Source organism: Drosophila melanogaster, chromosome 3R (genome assembly GCF_000001215.4).
Source record: "Drosophila melanogaster chromosome 3R".
NCBI classification, from domain to species: domain Eukaryota; kingdom Metazoa; phylum Arthropoda; class Insecta; order Diptera; family Drosophilidae; genus Drosophila; species Drosophila melanogaster.
Genome location: NT_033777.3, coordinates 6,214,902 through 6,232,816, shown reverse-complemented (window position 1 = coordinate 6,232,816; position 17,915 = coordinate 6,214,902). Strand labels below are relative to the sequence as shown.

Genomic DNA, 17,915 nt, shown 5'->3' with positions numbered 1-17,915 from the left:
GAGGAGAAAATCAAAACAAGTGATGCGATCTTTAGGCTGGAATTCCGCTTTGCGTTTCCTTCGACCGCCATAAATCGGCACACATTCGGATGCAAATGGGTTCGGAGCTGCAAAGCCATGCAAATTCGAATGCCGTTGCACATCCGTCTTAACGGTCGAACTTATGTCGGTTCACGCGCCGAGCGTGAACGCCTCCATTTGTCTGGCGACTGGCATGTGCCAACTTCCAACTCCCAAACTACCATATACCAACTACCAAATGACCAACAGCCAATGGCCAAGAGCATGGCGAACAGGCTTGGCCATTCATGCGACAAGCAGCCGTCCAAGTGTCCAGTGTGTGAGCTTTTATGAATGAATTTCGCTCGTAGTTGGAACTGGCATGTTGTTGCTGCTGCTCGATATTGCTGTTGTGTTTGAGGTGTTGCTGTTATTGTTTATGACTGTCCCCGAGCTGGGTAAACAAATCGCAAGTGTCTTGAGCCGCTCTGAAAAAAAAAACAACGCACAACTTGTACATTATGTTACATCAGAAACTGACTGAAACAGTGGAGGTCAATATTTTGTCCATGAAAGAACCCAGCTTTCGATTTTTCGCCACTTTTTTTTTTTAAATTTCGGCTATCCGAATAGCAGGCAATTCATAAATCCTTCGTCCAAATCGCCGGGGTATTTACCTCCCTAAAGAGCACAAAGGGGTAATTTCTGTAAGTTATCTTCCGGTTGCTATATTTATGTTTATCTATGTAGTTGAACAAGACACAAAGGAAAGCTGCTTTTTGGCTTGATTAAAAAAACTTGAGCAACCTTTGGAGGAACTTCTTAAGAATCGAAGTACAAAATTCATAGCTCATTTAGATTAAATTTTAAAAAGGAACTTAAAATTGGATAATATTTATAACAACGTTTCTAACTAAGACCATCCATCTCTGGCCAATTCTGAACTTGCGTTTTCACTCGTTTAAATTATGCACTTGCCTACAAAAAGTTAATGTCTTAAGAAAGTTGGTCACAAGCCTCCGAAAAGATGGTCAAGTCAAACACCACCGCGAAGAAAATCTCAATAATTACACTACTTATTAGGCCAATGGCTGAGTGGGCTTCAATCAGCAGATCGAAGAGCGGAGCGTTCGTTCGAATCGGTGATTATTTTGGGCCCGCGGAGATATCATCGTATTCTCACTTTCATTTTGCTTGACATCAATTTGGGCCCAAGACTCATTAGTGGATCGGGCCAAGACGACGATGATGACCGTTGTGTCCCACACAGAGGCCATTTTACTGTATTATTTATCAGCGAAGGCCCTTTTTCTAGCCGTTCGAATTAAATTAAAGCCAAATGGCTTAGCCGTGAAAGTTTTTTTTTCTTTTATTGTATTTCTGGCCAATTAGCATAAGCGACGAAAGCGTCGAGGGCGTGCATTTCGGAATTCTGGTGGTTCTATATATCTTAACGATATCTTAACGGATCAGCTAATGGACCGTTCCGAATAGGTAGAAAACAGAAAGGTTTCGGCCAATTGGTAGCACAATTTCACATTGTGTGCTGAACATTTTTTTCGCCCGAATTGTATTTTGTCAATCAATTGCCACTTTGTGGGTGTGTTTGCTCTGGCGAGCTAAAACTGTTATTGACTTTAAATTTAATTTTGACTTTTTTCGTCTTTCAGCCGTGGTCATGCAAAAAGAATTTCGTGTGCGCCATGTATGTATGTGAGGTACAGGTTTTATTGGACAGCAACAGAAGCATCGCAGGGCAACATCAGGGGCAAAAATTTAATGAATAAATAACAAAAATGTTTCGGTGAAAGTCGTGGTCAGAAGTGAGCCATTTGCACACAGCACAGCAGCCAGGGCAACAGATGAATATATACAATCCGTAGCAATATATATATATATATGTATATGTGTGGAGCCACAGCAAATATTTGCATTCAAACTACGAAATGATGCCAAGGAATCAAGGAAAGTGAAAATCGATGATGTAATTTATGTTTTACTGGTTTGAACGCTCTGAGGAAACCTTCTTTTAACTAAATTCCACATAGTGAGCGTTAATTGCATGCATATTTTAGTCAGTAAAAGTAAAGTTGGCCACAAATCAAAGAAGCACACACCCTGAAATGAACCAGCCCAGCAGACGGGAGATTTCACAAAGCCATAAAAATGCCAAGTTAATAGAACACATTTTCCCTTTTACGGCCATTTGAATTAATGCGAAATTTGCATAATAATGCCGGAAAGGGGATTATGTATACAGCAGACTCCACAGAGCGGCAGCAGTAACCGATACGGCCAGCATTTCAAATAAAGAATTCGCGGTATTTGGGTTAAATATTAATTTACATCTGAACGGACAACGGCAACGGGCGAAGCAGCATCATTGAAAAGTGAAATTTTTGAGGCAGCCACTGAAATGTGGGCTGCGTGACACTTTCAGTCAGTCATGTCATCTCATCCCACCCATCCCATCCAGCGTCGTTGGGCTCGGCCTGGTCATTTTCCAAGCTCCGACTTCCAAGCTCATCGAACGACGATTAATCAGCTAATTTCTTTATGAACTTTCATTTATGCACTGGAGCTCCAGCATTCACACACGTCTTGGCAGCCATCTCATCTGATCACAATCGTCATTATCATCATCATCGTCGTGCTCATAAACCCATAAAGCCCGCAGCCTTTATTGTCAACCAGTAAACGGTTAAAAATCAAAGCGCGCCGTTTAGAAAATCAATTCCGGAGCAACTGCGCTCTTATATAAAGCAGTAGATCATATATGTATATATGTATGGATTGTAAAACAACAAATTTGGCTTTATGAACTTATTTTATAATTTAATTACGCCGGCAGACGCGCTCGTAAAATGCCGTTGAAAAGGGAAAGTTAGCAGAAGCGCGATCCAACAAAGAAGTAGCACCAGTAGACGGAGCAATTAGGCGGCGGTACAAGGTTCGGACACGAAAGACCGTGGAAAGGGGGTAAAGGTAAAGCAAGTTGCTCTCGGCCAGCCAATGGTAGTTATGGCCGTATCCCCCGTATCCCTGGCGGCCGCTTAACGGGTTTTGGTCGTTCAAGTGCTGCGGCTTTAATGGTATTGTGTAACAGAACGCACATCATCTTGTTTTTCCCCCTTTTTCGGGGTCTGCTATGGGTCTGTCATACTTTAATTTGTTGCTACTCTGGCCAACGGCTCTTTTGGTGGTCGGAAAGAACCGTTGGCGCTGCCAAAATCCAGTGAAAGTTGGACACGCATTATGCAAATTCAATCTCTGCGCTGGCTGACTCCAGTGAGCCAGTGGTCGTGTACTAGATTCCACGAAAATGAAGAGTTCGGCGGCTATCCGAAGCGCAGATCAGCAGAGAACCGATGAAGAGTATCCGAACTGCGATATCCAGTATCTGGCAGCTTCATCGATAACACTGCACGAAAGCGGGCTGACAAATGACGACACCGTAAACTAGAATTGTGCTTAGCGGAAATTGAACTAGGAATACTCTCTTACTTTGACGAAATTTAAAAATTAAATTTTACCTATAACGATGAATTGAGCCATTCGTAGCCCAGTTAATATCTGGTTATTAGATGTATAAGCCGTAAAATGTGGTAAATTATCGCATTTGTTAATACCAATATGAGCCTTAACGATTTTTTTAAAATCATTTTTCTCAATCCTTTTGATACCATTTTCAGGATACTACTGTGATTAAAGCAACTAGGTACTTTAAAATTTTTAGCATCATCGGATTTCGTATACCCCAACGTTAGGGTACAGCCACAAATACAATCGTTATGGCCATGTGTAGGTTGGCCTTCTGCCGCTGCGGATGCTGATGGCTACACAATGCGAGCGCGTCTCAAATAAACTTTCACCGATTTCATAAACCAAAGAGCAGCAACAGCAGCAACTCGACTCTCCGATGCGGCAGCAACGTCTCAAGTGGCGCTGCACTCGATTCGATTGCAGTGCGGATAAAAACAACTTGGATCTGTTGCATGATGGATAAATTATTAAATTATTTAAGTGCTACATGAGAACTAACAAAATGCACGATAACATCATGGGCCCCTCAGTGCCTCAGTCCCAGCCTCTGTAAGCCAAGGGTTGTTGGCCGGACGAGCGGCGCCTCCGTTTGTGGTGATGTCCCTCGCCGGTCACATACGATATGCTGTGACTAGACTCTCCGCCATGCTGGGCGGCTGTCTTAAGACCCAGCATCCCGGCCATCATCAGAGCCACCAAGGACACGCCCAGTGCCTTCATGGCCAATGCCGCGATGCCGCCCAACCCCATTACGGCCATCATCTTGCCAAACATCAGAGCCATTGCCAACAGCATTCCCTGGCCCTTGTCCTTTTTGCGGGCTTCTGAAACAATCAAAAATATATTAATGACTCTGTGTGTACTGTGCACTTTCAGCAGATTTCGTTCGCTTAGGATTTTTTGACAGCATTGGATGTTATGCAAATATTTGGGATCGATGGCAAATACGGTTTTAATATTGATGCAACGAGAACGATACTTGAATTCAATAAAAAACGGCGTTTAACAACGGCTTCTTTTTTTTAAAATATCATACAAACAATTAATTTAGCCTAAGCATATAAGCTTAAGTTATTAGCACGTTAATAAAAAATATATTTCTTTTTCGACAAAGTAACCTTCTTTTGATACATACCACATTAGTATTATTATTAGTATATGAATATAGCAAGCAAACTAGAAACATTTGTAAAAATGTTTTTTTTTTTTAATTTCACTTTTTTCGATATCATTTGATAAACTCACTCACCTGAAACTTGGGACTCGTCCTCCAGGAGATCTGCCAGCTTTACATTGATTTCGTGGGTGCGCAGATAGAAGGATAGACTGTCCAAAAGACCCTGCTCCTGATCCGGCTCCTCATCAGAAATTGAATTGTTCTGCAGCGGAACTATCTCCAATCCTCTAATCACCACAAGGGGTTTATCACTGCGATTTAAATTCCGCAAGACATTTCGCAGAGCTCGTTCACCGCGACAATATAGCGTGGCACCGGCATCCTGATCACAGTTTTCGGAACGGACAGCCGTAAGGAACAGCAAACAGAGCAGAGGAAAAGTGCGGAACATGTTGCCAAAACGCTTGAAGTTCAACTAAAAGCCTTGACAATTGCCCGGTCATTTTTTATAGCTCGCATTTCCACGGCGCACTTTCCCAGGGGGAAAACGGAGGAGGCGAAGTCAGTCAAGCGTCCCCGGCCGAATTGTCACAATTGTAAATTAAAACAATGCTGCTTCTGGAAAGAAAGAAATGTGCCTTCAGTTCGCGTTTCTCTGCTTTTTGCCTCGGCCGTGCAATTTTCTTCTTCACCGGCCGTTGCAATTTTTCCAATTTTCAACGGTCAGTTGGTCGGACAGCCGTGGGATGCGCTTGGCTGCCGCCCGTTCCACCAACAACTTGGCCTCTGGTTCACTCAACTCGACGGCTCCGGCCAAATTATACAGATCAGAAGTGGTTAAAGTGCTGCGGGTTTGTTCCTAGTCCACACCTGGTTCCTACTCAACTTCACACGATTCTCGCGGCCCAAACAACTCCATTAACCAACTAGCAAGCGTGTCAGCCGAAAAAGCGAAAGTTACCCCGCCCGAAAGATGAGCGATGAAGACGTTTAGTGGCAATTTGCCTTGGCAAGCGCATGCAAAGTCCATAAAAATGGGTCGACAGACCGTGAAGGGTGCGAGGCACGGGGTCTCATTAATCGAAAGTAATTCAGACTAGAAGCATTGTTGTTATCGCGTAAGATAAAGTCCTTTTAAGTCCTTTTTCTGGCTGGAATCAAAATTATTCAACAAGAACAATGACATGTCACTGTTCTTACGGTTACCAAATTTCAATTTCAATCGGCCTTATGTAAAAGAGTAATTTCTAAAAGTTTTGCTTTCGTTTTCAACATGTATTTTTTTGTATTATTATTCATTCCGACGTATTTGCTACGACTTTTGCGAACGAAGATTTAAATCCATCTGAAAGAAGCTTTGCTCTCTAAGCGGGTTTCCGACTGTGATATTCATGATCTAAGGGCTGTGTTAGTTTCTTAAAGATTTTGTTGCTCTATTTTATAAGATTCTTACAGTCTTAAAGAGCGCATTTCGGTATAAAAACTGGGTGACTGGTAGTGTGCAACAGAGTATCGGAACAACGTCTTCTGGGGATTTCATAAGCCGTTTGCCAGTGTTTTTTAAGTATTTTGTAACACCCCAAATTTATTAGTCAAGATAACGTGACTGGGTCGGGTCCAAGGGGCGGGCGAAAGAAATCACCTTGGGAGCATCAAAATCCCGCTTCGATCTTCATTATCGCCATTTCTCTCCCAACTGGCGGTGATGATTATTACGGCCATCATCGTGGCCATCATCACGATGATCGACTGTGCTCCAAAAGCAATAACTTTCACTCTCAATGTATTAATTTTTATATTTATCATATTGTTGACCAACACAAACACACGCACACTTCGGGCCACACTTACACATTTTCTGGAAATTTGAAAACCCAAGCGATGCTAAAAATTAAAAACATCACCGCAGCAGCGGCAACACAACGAGTCGTACGTTATTGAACTGGCAGCCAGTCAACCAAAAATTGATCTGAACTCGTTACGTTCGCCTTGTGTCGGTGTCGGCAATAAAAAGAAAGTATCTCCCCCTGGCAGCAGATCATCAGCTCCATCTCCATCTCCGATTTTGAGCCCAGGAAAGCAGCAAGGTTCGATTCGGTTCATATTCATTCGAGAGGGGCCTTTGTGGCCGTTGTTTGCCCCAACTTCAATGTGATGCTGTATCTGCATCTGTATCTGTATCTGAATACGAGTCTTTGTGGCAACTTGTTATAATTGATTGTTGTGCAGCATCATAATGATTGCCATCGTCATTAAAAGAATCTCATTTGCCGCACATTCAATTGAGACCACAATTCAATGTGCAATGTGCAATGAGCATTGCGGTATTTGGAATCGAGTAGATTGAATGACATGGCAGTTGTGGCTATAAATATTGGCACACAAAATAAAGGTTTTTAGTATTTTTCTTTTGTTGATATTGCACGATAGTCCACTTTCCTTTTACTTGTTTATTTTTACAATTTCTATGAATAACAAATCGAGGCTCCACTGTTTTGCCTCTCTCCTAAAACTCTGCCACAATCCGTGTATTCATTTGCCGGCCGCAAAGTATACGCCACATATGAAATCTTTAAATTTTCCGAATGCATTGCAATCAACACGAATTGCAAGTCAACATCCTGCGGCATTTGTGCTGAAAATGTGGGAGGGGCTGCAAATCAGTTGCAACTAATTAAGGCGCCCAGTAGCCACGGCAACTGAAACAACAAGTGGAGTCGGAAAAAGCCAAGCCGCAAGATTGTTGCTTGTGACACGCACAGGTGAAATCAAACAGAAGTATGTTTTAATTATAAAACAATTAGATTAAAATAAATTAAACGTATCGCTGAGCCCAGTCAGGCAATCGATTAGAAATGGTAGAAAAACAGCCGCAGAAAATAAACAAGGTGCCGTGCGATTAAAATGCAGGCGAAATTCGTGCCGGTGAAAATAAAGCAGCAGCTGTGCAGCGCGGCAAAGCCACAGAAAATCAACATTAACGTGGCCAAAGTCTCGAAGCCGAATGTCTCGAATGTATGGCCACGTAATTGGCTCAAAATAAACAATATTATTATTATTATCGTTATTGGCCAGCAAATACAAAATGCAAATTCTTAGGATGGCTCTAATTGCGCTGGTTTTCAGGCCACTTGCATTTCTCGCATGACTCGTGACAATTTCGCTTTGATTGACTGCCAATGAGTCAATTTGGCTGTCAGCCCTGGCAAATCCGGTGGTCATGGTGCGAAAAGTGCCTCCAATCCGCAGACAAGCGGTTTGCCAAAACAACTTCGTTGTATTTCGGGATGATTATGTAGTATCAACGAGAACGATAACGATAACGATTCGGAGACAGCCATGCGTTTAATAGGCGAATCTGCAGCTCTAAGCGTCTTGTAGTGGTAATTCTCACTTGTCCTTTGGCAGGGAAAGGTCCTTTGAAGACTGCAATTCTAAGAAGATCACTTGCATAGAAATAAAATGCTCTAACAAGACCTGAAGTTGCTTTCCAATGTCCTCGAAACTTTCTGTCTAATTTTAAAACTCTCAATGGCTTCAAAGTTCAGGCAATTCGTATGCTTCGCTTCACGGACAATAAAATTGCTTCAGTAAGCTTCAACTTAAGTTTTATTGAAAGAGTGCATTTATTGCACAGGGAAAATAAGATATGTCGTTTTGTTAGGGTCAAATATATGAATATATGAAATGTGGAATAGTCCAAAATCTTTCAATAAAGTACTGCACGGATAATATAGTTTGTTAAAATTTATTTATAATATTTATTATAATATTTGTTTATAATAAAAAACACATTGTGAATAACACAGTGAATACTTTAACTTCTTGCCACATATTTGAGCAGATATGCTTTGGATATTAATTGTATTAGTTAGTTATTAGTTTATTAGTTAGTAATGAAATAAGATCAATTTGAGTGTATTTTCATTTAGCGTACTTGGATGAACATTTTTAAAGCATAATCTCTCAAAAAAGGAAACCATCAGTCAGTCAAAAAAGGACAGCAAAAGTTTTCTGTACAATTTATTGTTTTGGTGAAAGCAATATGACAAAAGCACTTAAGTTCTATCGAAGTTTATTGTGGAAAAAAGGTTCAAAAGGCCAAATGTTTTCATAAGAAATAAACAGCAAAATAAGAGACCTATCTGGCAAGAGTAGTATGTTTTTGATTACATACTTTGAGAAACATCTGCACATAGATACTTATTTTGGCAGCATAAAAACTTTTTGGTTGCAGACAAAAGTCCAAACAATTGGGGCTGCTCAGCGAATACGAATTTTTTGGCTTAAAAACTTTAGATTTGTTCTTGCCCAAGTTCTCGATTTGATTTCGAACTGAAAGCAGAGCCTTGGCCTCTTTAAGCACAGTTAAAACGCGATTAAAATGTGTTCCAGGATGAAAGTGTAACGCCTTCGGCAGGTAAATATAATGAAATAGGCAATTTCCACTCTTAGTTTCAGCTAAGTGCATTGAAAACATTGAAATCAGAGCCAATTTGGGCGAAGAAGCCGCTGGCCTCCCGAGCGGACTCCACCCAGCGGATCCGGTTGCAGTCAAGGATCATTAAACTTCGGAGGCACCCTCAAACTGGAGCAACTAGATGGCTACTGGCCAGAAAAGTGGACCTGGGCCGGGTCGGATCGGATCGGATTACCGCTTTCGGACTGCGTCACCGCTTTCTTTCGCTGTCCATCTGGGCTGTTGGCCTTGGCCATCTATTGTTGCGGGTTTGGGCCATGTTGGAGCCCCAATGGTTGTTGCGGTTGTTTTCTTGGCGAACCGCTTCGCATTACTTGCGCTTTTGAGGCATCGACGACGGACAGTGGTGTCAAGTTGCGAATGGCGCTGACATCCAGATTACAGTCATTACACTCACAGAGGATCTCCGTCCACAAAGATTCAGATAGGAGATAGAGCCGCGATCGCCGATAAAACGGTGCCACTGCCAAAGAACGGTCGAGGTCTGATTGCCACTGCCTCGAAATTGGCCACAATTACCGAGCCCACCTGCGTGCTCACCTGGCTGGCTGGAAAAGTGAATATTTATTAGTCCGCTCATCATGCACCGACGAAAAGTGCTGCTTATTGGCTGCTTTTCCACCGCACTCCCCCGGATTTCGCCTGCTCAGCAGAATGTAACAGAGCCGGCGATTTATGAAAAACGAGAGCTAATAGTTCGTTTCACTTTTCTTTTATTATTTATTTATTTATTGTGTACAGGCGGCGAGGCGTGGCCACATCTCAAGCTCCAGCACAAGCCCCAGCCTCCCACTTTTCCAACCACCTACCTCCCACCGCCCGACGACTTGCTGTTTAATTGTACTCATACTCGACTCGAGCTGCACTTTGCTTTTACTTTTGCCTGCGAAAATTGTTTTTAGCAAATTGCGGGCAAATTAATGAGCAGTAAATTAGCCGCATTAGTACGGCGGCCACATGCCGCGGACGCCGCAGAAGTTAGTGGCTTTCTGCCACTGCCACTGTCATGGCCACGATTGCCGCTTCTGGACGAGAGCCATGTGAGCCGGAGTCGCCCACCTGTACGAAGGTCAGGGATCCGGCGTAATGTCACGTGGTTAATGAAATTACAGCTAATTAGATCACCCTTTGAACCTTTTGGGAGTGCAGCTCGAAAGCGGCGTTCGCAAATACAAAGCCAACTGTAGACCACTGCGTTTGAATTTACACTGGGATGAGTATTGCTGAGCAAGCGCATTTTCATTTAACAAATTGTTGTAAAATGGAATTGACTGTTGTTTTTGGACTGCGTGGCCGTGTGTAATACACTATTCATTCGATTTTAATAATCACGTTGCTATTGCATTTTATAAGTAAGTATTAGAGAGTAACCCAAAATGTTACCTTTTTATCCTCCCTATAATGTTAATTATTATAATGTTATTATAATGTTAAATTGTAGTTTTTAATTATATTTTAATATAGAGTGATTTTGGGTGACCTGGCCAACTTTACATATAAAAAGATTTTACTTTCGGCTCGAAATTGTCAAAGTGAAATGTGTGGCTGAGACCACTGTGCACCATTGATGCCCCACAGCTCTGGTGTTGCGATACTGAAATACTGTAGCCTGCCCGCTGAGCGATGGCCGTCACTCAGCTGGTTGACTTGAAATCAAAACTGTAGCAGAAACGTGCGATGTTGCGATGCGGCGCTGGTGGTGGTGTTTTGTTAGTGGATGCCAAGGAGGCGGGGGTGGTGCAGTGTTAGTGTGGCGCAGCAGTGGTGCTGCACGCAGCGTGGTTTGATGCTGCTGCTAATGTTGCTGCCACTGTGCCGTTGCCGCAGCTGCTCCAATAAAACTGAGTTGCATGCAACGGCTGGTAATTAGTCTCCACAAGGCGCTGCATCAGCTGCCATCGAATCGCGATCGATCGCATCCATGTGAAGGATACGCCGTGCTCTCGTCCTTTTTCTAGTGTCGTGTGTTGTGTTGAGTGTTCTACCGAAAAAGAAAACCTGAAAAAGCCCGAAAATGCCCAGGCATTTAGTTGCCAGCTGCCTTCTGCTGGCTTTGGGTCTGAACATGAGCCTGGCGGCGATTCACAAGCGCAGTGGTGCGAATTCGTTGGGAGTGGATCCCGAGGGCAAGCCTGCGGCGAATCCTGCGGTCAGTGTGGAGAACACTGACCTGCTGGACAAGCTGAGCTGGAAGTGCGCAAACAACGCGAGTTGCCTGTACGGGGTGGCCAATGGTCTCATGGCCTCCTACCGTCGTGGTGAAACCCTCAAGCTGGGGCTTTTCGACCTGGTCAAGTTGCCCGAACTAGATGCTTCTCGGAAGCACAAGTGGGGCACTGGGCGCGGTCTCTCCGGCTTTATGGACTTTGTGACGGAAAACGCCATCAGGGTGCCCGTGGGCCCCATGGTCTTCAGTGTTCAGCGAGCCGAGGACGACAGCGATTATATCGAGGTAGCACTGCTGAAAAAGACCTCCAGCAGCACAGGTAATCACCAGAGAAGGGGTTCCAATCAGCGAATGACATATGCCTGTCGTCCAGGCTATGCCATTCGAGCCCGGCGGAGAAGCTTAGCCAGCTGCTCCTGCTTGGCATGCGACTGGTATTTGAACGTTACCAGCCTATCAATGGCCCTAAAAAGTCCTTGGCAGATGCTTACACTGGGAAATTATAAATGAATGAAGATTTATTTTCTGAATATATTACAATACATACGCAATTTAAATCTATATTCAAGAACCACTAAATATTAGTTCTGATCAAACTACTTAGCACTATCATCTAAACGGATTAGATGGTTGTATAATTCTTTGGTAATCAGAACCACTCTCGAAAACCTCATATATTCACTGTGTTATGAGTGTAGACTTTCTGGGAACTTTCAAAGCTACATTCTCACCCAATGCATATCAATGACTTTGTCCGGGAGCCCAAACTGCCATTACTTACCCCTATTTAATCTGACATTCGATATACATGGCAGCAGCGCATCAATCATGCCGCATCTCTTGACAAGAAAGGGGCGGGCCGATCAAATCCTGTGTCGCACTATTACGTATACGTACGAGTGCCATTAAAGCCATAAAGCCTAAAACGTGTCTTGTTTCCCAAAATTCCACTACAGGCCGCCTGCAGGTCAATGGAGGAGGACTACTGGGCGGTGGAGGTGGCCTGGGAGGAAATGGTGGCGGTGGAGGAGGCCTGCTGGGCGGCGGAGGTGGTGACAATGGCGGCGGAGGCGGTCTTCTGGGCGGACGGAGGCGGCACCAGCACCAGGACAAGAAGCAGTTCCAGATGTTCATACCCATGTACCTGGCGGCCACAACATTCGGGTGGACGATGGTGGCCGCAAAGGCGGTGGGGCTCCTGACTCTCAAGGCTCTGATCCTGTCCAAAATTGCCTTCGTGGTAGCCGCAATAGTGTTGATCAAGAAGCTCATGGACAACGCCAGCGAAAAGTGAGTATATGAAAATGTAGACTACAAATTATTATTAGGATTGATGCTCCTTACCAAATATGAAATTACATGAAATTTACGTAGGCAAATTGCGTAAAACTTAGGCTTTTGAAAGAAAGATACTTTTGGATAATGATATGATGATGATGATGGCAAGATGGTGGGCGTGACATTTTTGGGCGCAAGAGTAGCTTCTAAAAGCACCATTTAATATTTGGCTGTTATTACATTTACGCTACCTTACGTAGAAATCGGAACGCAAATAAAATCGCCTTGATATTTGTTTAAAGGATGATGTACCAGTTCCCGGAACAGACGCCGTACATGATGCCGTACGGCATGGACTATCCGCTTCATGGAGCGGAAATATCGCCGGAAATGTACCCGTCATCGCTGCACCACCTGGCGATGGCCGGAGGCGGCCAGCTGCCAGGACATCCCGGACATCCGGGACTGGAGAGTCTGAGCGCCGAGAGCCACCTGCACTCCGCCCAGGTGTCCAGCGACGGCAGCAATAACACACAGGTGCTCGCCGCCTTGGGTGGTCTGGGTGGACTGGGACACAAGATCAAACGTGAGGACTCGTGGATGGCGAAGAGTAAGTGTAAGTTGATCCAGCTTCTCGATTTTCCAGATAGAGGGGGGACGGGTTGGGGCGCCCAGACTTCCCATATCCTCCCGTTTTTTTCGCCTCTCTATGGCCCAGGTAAATTCCCTGAATGCGGTGGCGGTGGCAGCGGCTGCAGCCGAGGGCGCCATTGAGGACGACTATGATGACGAAGAGTGAATAGTGTACTTATTACTTTCATTTGTTACCCGGCACGCACACACCAGGTGTGGGTTCTCGAGGGAATAACACACACACAGCACAAATATTCGCTGTCAATGGTTTTTTGTGCAGCTTGTAATTTGCGTTGCATACTTTTAGAAAGCTTCTTTCATTAGATTGCAAACGAATAGTCAAAGTGGCTTCCTATTGATGAGGGCTTTCTTTGAGATTTATTTGTAAGACAATTCATTTTGGATTTAATCAGAATCTAAAATAGAGTTTAGGACAAACACAAGGAAATGGTCTTTGTGAATGGAAGAACTATTTATATTATCTATATATCTATATATATTTATAGATATATATATATATCTATCTAACTATATCTATATCTATCTATATCTATCTATATCTATCTATTTTCATTTATTTGAGCCCTAACGGCGCTGAAGTTCAGTTAGCATTACAAATAGTTGCATACCTTTTAACTGGTGCGAGTATTTGATGTTAGACAGAAGAGAAATACCGAAGTCTGAAGGTGGGATAGCAATTTCAAGCGTTATCCTTCAAAAATAAAAATAGGATATTTTATAAATGAAGAATGAGAGTGCTGAGAAATTCAATTAGAGTGGAGGTGTGGATTTTGCAATAAACTCCAAGTTGGTTGGGAATGCGTTCCACCCTTTTACACTGAACTTAAAAACACATTGACCTTCTCCACCCGGGAATTTATTACATCAGTACACCTTGCTTCCCCAACACCACAAACCTCTCATATCCAAACCCGTGGCTAAAAAATGGCTCCCGGCACCAATTACTTGCCTGATTAACGATGGAACTCGTGTTGCAGCCACTCCCGCCCGGCGACCCCTGATCTACAACTACGTGCAACCACACATGCCGTACTACCGCTCCTGAGGCGAGAATTAGCCAATTAGCAGCTACCAAAGACCCTTGGGAGGAGGAGGTTGCTCTGCTGCCATAGGACCCAAATAGCGGACACGTTGCATCGGAAAAACAGCCTAGCGAGCTGGCGTATTGTTATTATTTATTGAATTGTATTTAACTTAGTTAAACCTGGCGCACACATTTAGTCTAGTTCTTGTCTCTGTAATTAGCAGTCGAAGTGCTACAAAAAATACAAAAAAAAAACCATTAAAGAATTGAACGCAAAGTTGTTCAGAAATCATATTCGCTTGCGTGCGCTTTTTATTTATGCAATAAATATTAATAAATAAATAAATTACGTGTAAGTGTAAGTTTAAATAAATTACAAACGATAGAATGAGCATCATTGAGAAAACGGAAACGGAAAGTGAAAGTGTGAGGGAGAATTGCAATTGCAATGAGATGCGAGAGAGAGAGAGTTAGTGGGAAACATAGTAATTCTAAGGGAAAGTGGAGAAAGTCTACAAGAGATCAATAGGAAGATAGAGAAGAGAGTGAGAGGAGTTCCCCCAAGCCAGCGGAAAAGTGTTAGAGGAAAACCCAATTCAGTTCATTCCTGATCTAATGACATACATAACACTAGCTTTATTGCGCCACTTTCCCCGGCTGTTGGCCACTGTAAGCCATGTTTTGGGCCTGCTCCTGCTGGTGCTGCACCTCCTTGGCCAATATATCGGCGGGCACGTCTACAAGTCCCTCCACGAACCCGTCAAAGGCCCTCGACCACCCGGAGCTATAGCTGTCGTGGTGGGATGGCACCTCCACGATGGTTTTCTTGCTAGAGAGCAGCTTCTTCAGTGAGATGATCACCGCCAGCAGCAAGGCGATTTTCGAGACAATTAGAGCCTTGCCGGCCAGCAGGAAGAGTCCTTTGAGCAGAAGCGCTCCCACCATGCCCGTCTTGGCCGCCATCATCATCAGCAGTGGCCCCATGTTCTTCATCTTGCCTCGCCCTTCCTGCAACGCCTCCAGGGGGCGCACTGATACGCCCAAATTCAGACTGCCCTCCGGATCGCTGTTGATCACAAAGTCCGTGTTCTCTGAGAACTTGTATCGCAGGGAGCGCGAACGAATGAATTTCCACAGCTTGTTGGCCATCAGAAGGGCGAAGGTCTCCTCATCGGACCCCATAGAGCGTGACAGCAGCTGGTTGACCTCCGGATCATCTGGTACCATTGAGATATTCCTGCAAGGAAACGAATTCGATTACGGAGAAAAGTTTAACGCCAGAGCATTTTATTCTAATATTTTTCGTAGAAAGAAATGTAGTGAATATGGTCTCTAAGCAAGGATTCTAAGAAATAGCTAAAAAGTGTTTTTTTTTTTGCCATTCTTAAACGCCAGTAACATTCTAATCTTAGTCATTAAAAGTTCTTTAAACCTTGGTTTTTAACAGTTTAACACTGTCGTTTAAAAATGGTAAAAAAAACTACGATTTTTTAACATTTAAGTTGTTTCTCCAAAAATTGGGGCTGCAGAGAATTTTGTATGGTTAGCTTTGTAATCATCGATACTTTTGGTTCCTTTTAATGTAATTTAGTGCTTTTACAAAAACTGTAGTACTATCTAATCAGATACTTTTAGGTGGTATAATATTTGTATTGTTGTTATTTTCCAATATTTTCCGATTTTGTTTTAATATTTTCTCAATTATTTGTTTGCTGTTTAAACAATTGTTACTCACCCGTTTTCTGTGACCTTGAATCGGTCGCCAAGGTCGATACGGGTGTTCAGGTACAGATGGTTCATCACAATAGACATCTTGACCATCTTACAGGCGCGATCGTCTTCCTGCCTGCAATTTTGCTTAAGCTTGGCCAACAGAAAGTCCTCAATGTTCTTTCGTTCGCTCTCCGATATCTTAAAAGAATGATAGGTGACATTTCTTGATGAATTATGAAATTTATAAAAGTCCTAAATATGTGCATCCTTCCTTATGATATCCACATACTTTACGTAGAGTTCAAAAGTATAAAAATAGATTTCATAATCGATCTATAAGAATAATGGCTATTTCAGCTTAAAGATTTATTATGCAATTAAATACGTTAGCTACTAGACTTCATAAATCTTTTTATCAGAAATCTTTGAATTCCTCAATGCGGAATGCCAGTTAGGCACTGAAAAGGCAAACAGTTTTCTGTTTTCTTCTTGTATTTTGACCCTTGAAGAATTCCATAGCGGCACTGGCGACGAACTTTTGGATAAAGCAATAAATTCGGACAGGAAAAAAATATGTTATTGTCTTTATGGTGCTATTATCCTTGACACTGACAATTATTACCGGATCCATCGCCCACTTTTGCTACTTCGGCAACCTTTTTCCGGACTTCCAGGACATTTCCTTACCGTAACGGTGCCATCGCGCCGTTTGCTGCCGCGGGCGGAAACGAGGACGAAGCAGAACGCCAGGAGAGCGCAGACCTTAAATGTTTGCATCGTTGGTCTCGTTGATTTCGGGCTATTTAAGCGTTCTCAGTTGTTGCGCTCAGTTTTTCTTGGGTTACACTTGGATTGACTGATACACACACTAGCACACGTATATCCTGGCCGTATCCTCTGGCTCTGATCACACACAATCACACTCTCACAGTCGCCCGCGTCTTCGCTCTACTAGAAGTGCTACGGTCTTGCTGTTGACATCGTCGTCTTGATAGAAAACCTAATGCGAATTTCCCGCCAGTGATTTCGAATTTATATGAAAAGCGGCCAAAAGCACCGCAAACACAATACAGGTCTCTGCCGCAGTCGGCGATGACTGCGACGCCGGCGCCTGTTTTTGCAGGCACGAGATGTGGATTTTGCACCTGGAACTGGTCCCCAAAAAGACCAGCTCCTTAGCCGAGAGCCACTGGTTCGGCCAGTTTCTGGGGACTCTCTTATGGCCTTGTCCCCGACTGGCCGCATCATTCTGCCACTTTTGGGTATGACTTTGTTTATGTTTTTCCCCTGCGACAAGTTCTTCTCTGCCTTTGTTGTCTTTGCCAGCGTGGGTCGTCAACAAAAACACAGGCAGTCGAAAGTAAACAACAGACCTAATTCCCAACAACAAAGAGGCCAATTTTCCCACACAGCATCGTACGCAGAGGTGTGGTGTGGTAAAGGGAGGGAGGGGGTCGGAAAAGTGGCAGCGAATTATCAGTGAAAAGCCGAGTGCCATTGACAACACGCATGCAAACCTGAAATTTTTTCAGTTGCGCCAATTAGTCAAAGGCTCTTCATTCCACGGAACACTTTTAGCCAGTGCCGTCACTGAGGGGGATCTAGAGAGCCCAGATTATTAACTAAGAAATTATTTAACCAAATAAGTTCGTAATGAAATTTCGAAATTCTAAATTTAAAGGGAATTTCTAAGTAACGTATAAATAAGTTGTTTTCTTTTCAGCTACTATTGTAATGCATTTCGATAGCTGCTCTTCGTTTTTCATGTACAATATTACATTTTTCAACCTAGCCGTGAAGTTATTAAATGCGGGGTTGCGGTGAAAACTCTTGGTTTTCCCACCGCCGAGAGACCTTCGTTACAAGTCATTTCAGTACGCCGCACGCGGGCTGCATTTATCCGGGGCCTTCTTTTAGACGAAACTGATTAGGAGCAAGT

The 17,915-nt window shown here is 43.4% G+C and overlaps 3 protein-coding genes across 6 annotated transcripts; 1 reads left to right on the top strand and 2 right to left on the bottom strand.

The window, feature by feature from the left end:
• Nucleotides 1-3,988: 3,988 nt before the first annotated feature.
• On the bottom strand, nt 3,989-5,305 carry Osi5 (Osiris 5). Of its 2 annotated transcripts, none has more exons than NM_141367.3 (2): nt 4,793-5,305; nt 3,989-4,367 (listed from the first exon to the last, which is right to left on the bottom strand). In NM_141367.3, exons 1-2 carry the CDS (start codon nt 5,109-5,111, stop codon nt 4,078-4,080), a joined length of 609 nt encoding a protein of 202 aa, NP_649624.1. In that variant the 5' UTR covers nt 5,112-5,305; the 3' UTR covers nt 3,989-4,077. The 2 variants fall into 2 exon arrangements, with proteins under 2 accessions (NP_649624.1, NP_001189183.1); NM_001202254.2 differs by having other exon boundaries at nt 3,989-4,364.
• A 5,730-nt stretch (nt 5,306-11,035) lies between these two features.
• Osi4 (Osiris 4) lies at nt 11,036-14,499 on the top strand. 2 transcript variants are annotated; one of them, NM_141366.2, is made up of 4 exons: nt 11,036-11,626; nt 12,264-12,597; nt 12,888-13,195; nt 14,217-14,499. In NM_141366.2, exons 1-4 carry the CDS (start codon nt 11,155-11,157, stop codon nt 14,282-14,284), a joined length of 1,182 nt encoding a protein of 393 aa, NP_649623.2. In that variant the 5' UTR covers nt 11,036-11,154; the 3' UTR covers nt 14,285-14,499. The 2 variants fall into 2 exon arrangements, with proteins under 2 accessions (NP_649623.2, NP_001262305.1); NM_001275376.1 differs by having other exon boundaries at nt 12,888-13,201.
• Nucleotides 14,500-14,617: 118 nt separating this feature from the next.
• On the bottom strand, nt 14,618-16,985 carry Osi3 (Osiris 3). Of its 2 annotated transcripts, none has more exons than NM_001275375.1 (3): nt 16,664-16,985; nt 15,999-16,174; nt 14,618-15,500 (listed from the first exon to the last, which is right to left on the bottom strand). In NM_001275375.1, the coding sequence occupies exons 1-3, from the start codon at nt 16,751-16,753 to the stop codon at nt 14,900-14,902; spliced, it is 867 nt and encodes a 288-aa protein (NP_001262304.1). In that variant the 5' UTR covers nt 16,754-16,985; the 3' UTR covers nt 14,618-14,899. The 2 variants fall into 2 exon arrangements, with proteins under 2 accessions (NP_001262304.1, NP_649622.2); NM_141365.3 differs by having other exon boundaries at nt 14,870-15,500.
• Nucleotides 16,986-17,915: the final 930 nt, after the last annotated feature.